Source organism: Pyrus communis, chromosome 11, assembly GCF_041283825.1.
Source record: "Pyrus communis isolate YQ-2024b chromosome 11, ASM4128382v1, whole genome shotgun sequence".
Taxonomy (NCBI): Eukaryota; Viridiplantae; Streptophyta; class Magnoliopsida; order Rosales; family Rosaceae; genus Pyrus; species Pyrus communis.
The window spans coordinates 4,409,475-4,415,474 of NC_142575.1; the positions used below are offsets into that span (position 1 = coordinate 4,409,475).

The window sequence follows — 6,000 nt, forward strand, 5'->3', positions numbered from 1 at the left end:
ACCTAAGTTCTACACTCTTGCTAAATTCTCTAAATTCTCCAAACATTTTTTCCTCAAAATTCTAACTTTGGCATCATAGGTTCTTTAGCCAAAGCCCCTCCTCATTCATCGTGAGTGCGTGAGGCTCTTGATCTTAACCTAAGGTGTTGTTTGTTTTGTAGGTGTAACTTTGTCCAAGAATAAGGATGAATAAATTTGCATCCACAACAAGCATACATACTACCAAATCTAGTTAAAATAGTCCAAAAATGAGAAAAAGTTAGTGTGGTTGGAAAGGGATTTCATTTCCTCCTTTTCATACTGATTTTTAATTAAACTAATCCTTGCACAACTTAAACTAAACATCAGATGATATACCATGCAAACCAACAATTTTGATACAAACATACACGTAGGCCCGCCGACACAAATTTCAATTAATTGATTAATTAATTAGGTGATATTGCATCTTCAATTAATTAATTGTATATAAACTTCAATCCATGCCCACATTATCTATAATATCTGTATAAATATTGGCCCTGCCGACTGTACGGTGTATCGATGGGGATGGTGACATAGTGGGGTACCTAATACTGTGTGATATTAGGCAAAGGGGTACAAATTTTATACCCAATAGGCCAATACTTTGGTAAATACAATAGGTTAATAAATCGGGGTAGGCCAACGACATAATATTCATATATCTTAGGCGTGCAAAGTGGCGTGAGCCCGAGGTTATCAGAAAGCCTAATGATGTTTGATTCGGAACCTTATCAGATGGTGAGTGTGGCATATCAATCATAGTTTCTGCGTGCGTAAAAACTTTTCTAATGTACAATAATTCTAATTTTTTTTTTTTTTTAACCAACTTATGTTAAAATTTCTTAAAATTTGTTAATTAAATAAGTTTCGAAGTAGCATATGCGTGCAACATATATATATATATATATATATATATATGGGTAAATTATATTTTACCGTCTCAAGAATGTTTAAAACATTTTAATTTTATATACTTAGTTATATTTCTTTTCAGTTTCATACATCTGTTGAAAAATCTTTTATAAGTTAACCATTAAATAATGACGTGGTAAATGTAGGGCTCACATTTGTGCTGTCATGGATGTCAACTTTGCACAATGTGAATAAAAAGTAATATTTAAATTTTTATAATTAAAAACTTAAAAATTTGAAAAGAGGATTTGGGCAGCTTGGTGAAGGATTTTTTTTTTTTTTTTTGGCCGTCGTTCCCAATAACCCAGTCATCTACATCAGTTCACACTCATATACGCTTCCAATCACCACCACCAGAACTCACGATCTCACAACTCATTTGCAGCTGGGTCCATTCCGTCACTCCCGAGTTTCATCTCGACATGACTCAGTAGGGCGAGAGTCAGATCTGGTGGCGGGGCTCTACCTGGTTCAATCCCAACACCTCGATTTCGTCCGACGAGGTGGATGTGGACAACCCCTCGCCTTGATGTTCTCGTGCTAGAGCTCTGTGCGGTTCGCGGCCGATGAGGTCGCGAAAGACTCGCCAAGATGGTGATTGACGGCAACGTTGAACGAGGAGGGATCGTTGTCAGCGTGGGAAGCTGTAGCAGTGCAAGAGTCTACGGCGACGACATATTCTGTGACGGAAGAAGTCGACGAAGGGGGAGAAGAAACAGGAAATAACATGTCGTTGGGAGAGATAGGTGCGACGTTGGGGACAACAAAGCCGGTAGGGATGTCATTGATGGACTTGTTGGAGATGAACAAGCAGATGGGGATGGAGTCGAATCAAGGAGGAGGCGGCGGCAGAAGAAGCTTCCCAAACCAAGAATCAAATTCTTGGTTGCAGACAAGCACAGAGGAAATGGGATGGAGTCGAGGAAGAGATGGGGTAATTGGGGCAAGCTTTGACCAGATCATCTTTTCAATTTTTTTAAGTTTTTAATTATAATCTAAAATTTTAATTATTTTTAATTCACATGTCACAAATTTGGATTCTATATTTGTCACGTCATCACTTAACGGTTAATTTAACAAATTTTTTAACAGATGTATAAAACTGAAAAGAAATATAACTAAATGTATGAAATTGAAATATTTTAAAAATGTTGTATGAAGTTGCAAGTCATCCTATACTTAAGGGGATAAGACGTAATTTATCCTTTATGTATATATATATATATATATATATATCACTTTCACATGATTAGTTGTTTTTTTTTTTTTTTGTTATAGACGGAGGAAAATTCAAACTTGAAACTCGTTCCACTCCTTTAATTCAAATAGCTAAAGACAAAAAACACATTCTACTGGTATGTTTTAACACCATTTTGTCTAGTATTTAATATAATTGTATTCTTGTCGCTAAGCCTAGGTTGCTGCCCAAGTGCCCCCAGCTCCATATAAATGCCTCCCTGATCATTATGGAAAATTATTCAGGCCCTGCATTTTTTGTGCCTGAAGTTACATACATCTAGCTTTGGCCCCTCTCTAGTAAACCTACGAACCCTCCCTTTCGTTTCTCTCCCAAGATTACAGATCATCTTACATATCTTGGACGACAAGATTAAATTCTGGCATGGGATTTCAGGAGGCTATAATTCGAAGCTATGATGGGATGGCGGATAGAGGAAGAGTGGAAGATCTCGAACGAAGGTGCGAAGTAGGACCATCCGAACGTGTGTTTCTCTTCACAGACACGCTGGGTGACCCCATATGTAGGATCCGAAACAGTCCGATGCACAAGATGCTGGTACGTTACTACAATAATATTCATTCTTTTTTTTTCTTTTTCCTGATAATATCTCCTTTAGTTTCCAATCAAGCATACGTCTTATCGACTGATTGTGTTCATATAGGTGGCGGAGTTGGACAACCAGCTGGTTGGGGTCATCCAAGGCTCTATAAAGGTGGTCACACTTCATAACAGCAAGTCACCACCTAATGATCAGGCCAAAGTTGGTTACATCTTAGGCCTTAGGGTTTCGCCTCTTTATAGAAGAAAAGGAATTGGGTCAAGCCTTGTGAGCAAATTAGAAGAATGGTTCACAGACAATGATGCTGATTATGCATACATGGCCACAGAGAAAGATAACCATGCGTCAGTCAGACTTTTCATGACCAAGTTTGGCTACGTCAAGTTCCGAACGCCAGCGATTCTCGTGAACCCGGTTTGTTACAGTCCCCGTCATGTGTCTTCTGGCGTTGAGATTGCAAAGTTGAAGGTTGAAGAAGCTGAATATCTCTACAGAAAGTGTATGGAAAATACTGAGTTTTTCCCTCATGATATAGATAAAGTGCTTGGGAATAATCTGAGTTTGGGGACTTGGGTGGCTTACCCTAGAGGAGAGTTGAAGGTTGAAGATTTTGGGGTTAATGGTCATCTACCTGACAGTTGGGCTATGCTTAGCGTGTGGAATAGTGGGGAGCTTTTTAACCTGAGGCTAGGGAATGCACCCTTATCTTGCTTAATGTATGCAAAAAGTTGGAAATGGATGGCTAGGGTTTTTCCTTGCTTTAAATTACTGCCTTCCATGCCTGATTTTTTTACCCCTTTTGGATTTTACTTCATGTATGGGTTGCACCATGAAGGACCATTGTCAGGGAAATTGGTGAGGGCTCTCTGCCAGTTTGTGCACAACGTGGCTGCTACCACTTCAGAGAATTGCAAGGTTATAGTGACAGAAGTTGGGGGCTGTGATCCAGTGAGACATCACATCCCACATTGGAAATTGCTCTCATGCTATGAAGATTTGTGGTGCATAAAGGCCTTGAAAAATGAAGATAGAAGAACTAACAGCCTCCATGAATTGACAAAAACCCACCCAACAAAATCTCTCTTTGTAGATCCAAGAGAGGTATGAAACGACAGAACATCTGCCATGCATGCGAGTTCGAACACTGTCTGAACCATTAATTATGTTGATCTAACGGTTCAGACAGTGTTCGTGTTGCAGACAATCTCCATCCACGCAAAATCTCCTGAGTCATGATGAACTGAACTTCTTTGGCCCTTTTGCAGCATAGGCTGCTTTGTTGCAGCAGAATTGAGAAATGTTGAGAGAAGAAGCCAAACTTAACCCCACCTCATATTGTTTTCTTTGATATAAGTCTTACCCTTCATTCCATGACCATTGTGTTTGGAGTTTTTCTCTTATTCCTTTCACATCGTGAACATAAAATCTCGAAAGATTTCCTTAATTAGGTGCCATCATCGGTTTCCTTTGTGTGTTTGTGTTTTTGATTTTGCGTTTGCATGATTTAGACTTATCAATTAGGCCATGGTGGTCCAAATTTTTGTAACCATCTCTTTATGAGGTAAAGATTTTAGCTGGACCCTCCAATGCTTTCTGTCCTGTCAAATTCTTGGATAGACACCAGAACGTGCCATTGTATAAAATTTGGACAACGATATTCATAACCCTACATTAAACAAACAATAATACATGAACAATTTAAGGTAGTCATCCAAGTAGTGGAGCATTCTCAATCGTTGATGCACATATATATATATATATATTTGAGATTCATAACACATGCACCGACTAGAAGTCGATCACTCATGCGTGAACGAATATTTCTACCATTATCAATAAACTATAATGCAATGCAACTTTTGAAATGTAGACCCACGTACGTACTTAGAAATTTAGGCTCGTTTTCCATATTATTTGGGGAATATATATATTGTCGCTAGCTAGGCAAATGTGGGGGGAGCCTACAAAATTCACATCCCTCTCATTCTTGGGGAAAAGACCAAAGTAGGGTTAAGGTTTTAAGTCATTAGTCATGATCATGATAAAGATTATATAAAACATGAAGTAGTTAAGCGTCTTATCCGTACTTACTTTCTCCTGCCCAACGAGGAATTAATTGAAGCCTCCTTATCTTGTTTGTGTGGTGGTGGTGGTCATTACAGGCTGCAATTAAAGATTAAAAATTGATTTTAGTCCCTAGATTCTATTTAATGTTAGTATATGTATTTAATGTCTTCTTTTTATTTATAATTTTATGGTGTTCATAAGTAAAATTTTAAGATTATATTATAAATGATAGGAATGCTTAAAAACAAATCTGAATCCAACGGCTAGCTGGCGCAAGTTACCGATGAATTCAACTTTTTTTTTATTTTTTTTTATAGGTTTTTGGGCCCTTTTTTTTTTTTTTTAATTCTTAAAAATTCTATTTTTTTCCTATAAATACCTAAACCATTCATTCACCATTCCTCACAAAATTTTCACCATTCCTACACCATTTCAATTCTCATATTTTCTTTCCTCTTTCAAAAATCTATCCTTCAATTTTTTCAATAATTTTCCAATGGCCTCATCTGCAATGAAAGGTAGGGCTTGGACCGAAAAGAAGATGAAGCTCTTAGTAAGGCTTATAGATGGGTGTCGGAAGACAGTGTGAGTGGGAATTATCAAACAAATGACGGTGTTTGGACTCGTGTGTCCAAAAAATACTTAGAGTTCTGTGAAGGCACCACTCCAATGAATATTTGAAACCACAAGAGTTGTTCTTCAAGATGAAGAAACATCTTCAGCCAAGTTTGAACAAATGGCATCAAGCATTGTTAGTAGCCGCAAGTAGACATGAAAGCGGTGCTAATTACTACGACGAAGTCAGTGTTTTCACAATTTATTTTAAATATTTAATTATTTTACATTTAATTTCATAAATTAATTTCCTTTAATTTTTTTCTAGGCATGCCAAGCGGAGGAATTGTATATGGAGAGTAGCTTGAAAGGGTGGGTGTTATTTGAAGGTCCACCACATAGAGCTCCTACGCCGATGTTCGGAACTGCATCCTCAGTTGTAGATATGGATGAAGATGGATCTCCGACCATTCAACAAACAAGGGTAGAAAATCTGTCTTTGGGTGAAGGTTCCATGCCTAGGGCTATGGGACGAAACAAGGCGCGAAGGTTGAAGGAAAAGGGTAAGGCAAATGATGATTATGCCGCTCAACATGAAGTGGCGGCCTCATTGCGATTAATGGCGGAGAAAAATGCCTTTGAG

The 6,000-nt window shown here is 38.0% G+C and overlaps 1 protein-coding gene across 1 annotated transcript; it reads left to right on the forward strand.

Annotated features, from left to right (window-relative positions):
• Positions 1–2,327: 2,327 nt before the first annotated feature.
• On the forward strand, positions 2,328–4,322 carry LOC137743494 (putative N-acetyltransferase HLS1-like). The gene is made up of 2 exons (XM_068483396.2): positions 2,328–2,731; positions 2,838–4,322. The coding sequence occupies exons 1-2, from the start codon at positions 2,558–2,560 to the stop codon at positions 3,840–3,842; spliced, it is 1,179 nt and encodes a 392-aa protein (XP_068339497.2). The 5' UTR covers positions 2,328–2,557; the 3' UTR covers positions 3,843–4,322.
• The last annotated feature ends 1,678 nt before the right edge of the window (positions 4,323–6,000 follow it).

Excerpts from the sequence above, each read along its gene's own strand:
- LOC137743494 (XM_068483396.2), top strand. The coding sequence starts at position 2,558 with ATGGGATTTCAGGAGGCTATAATTCGAAGCTATGATGGGATGGCGGAT. Across the intron at positions 2,732-2,837 it reads GTCCGATGCACAAGATGCTG|GTGGCGGAGTTGGACAACCA; the intron begins GTACGTTACTAC and ends GTGTTCATATAG.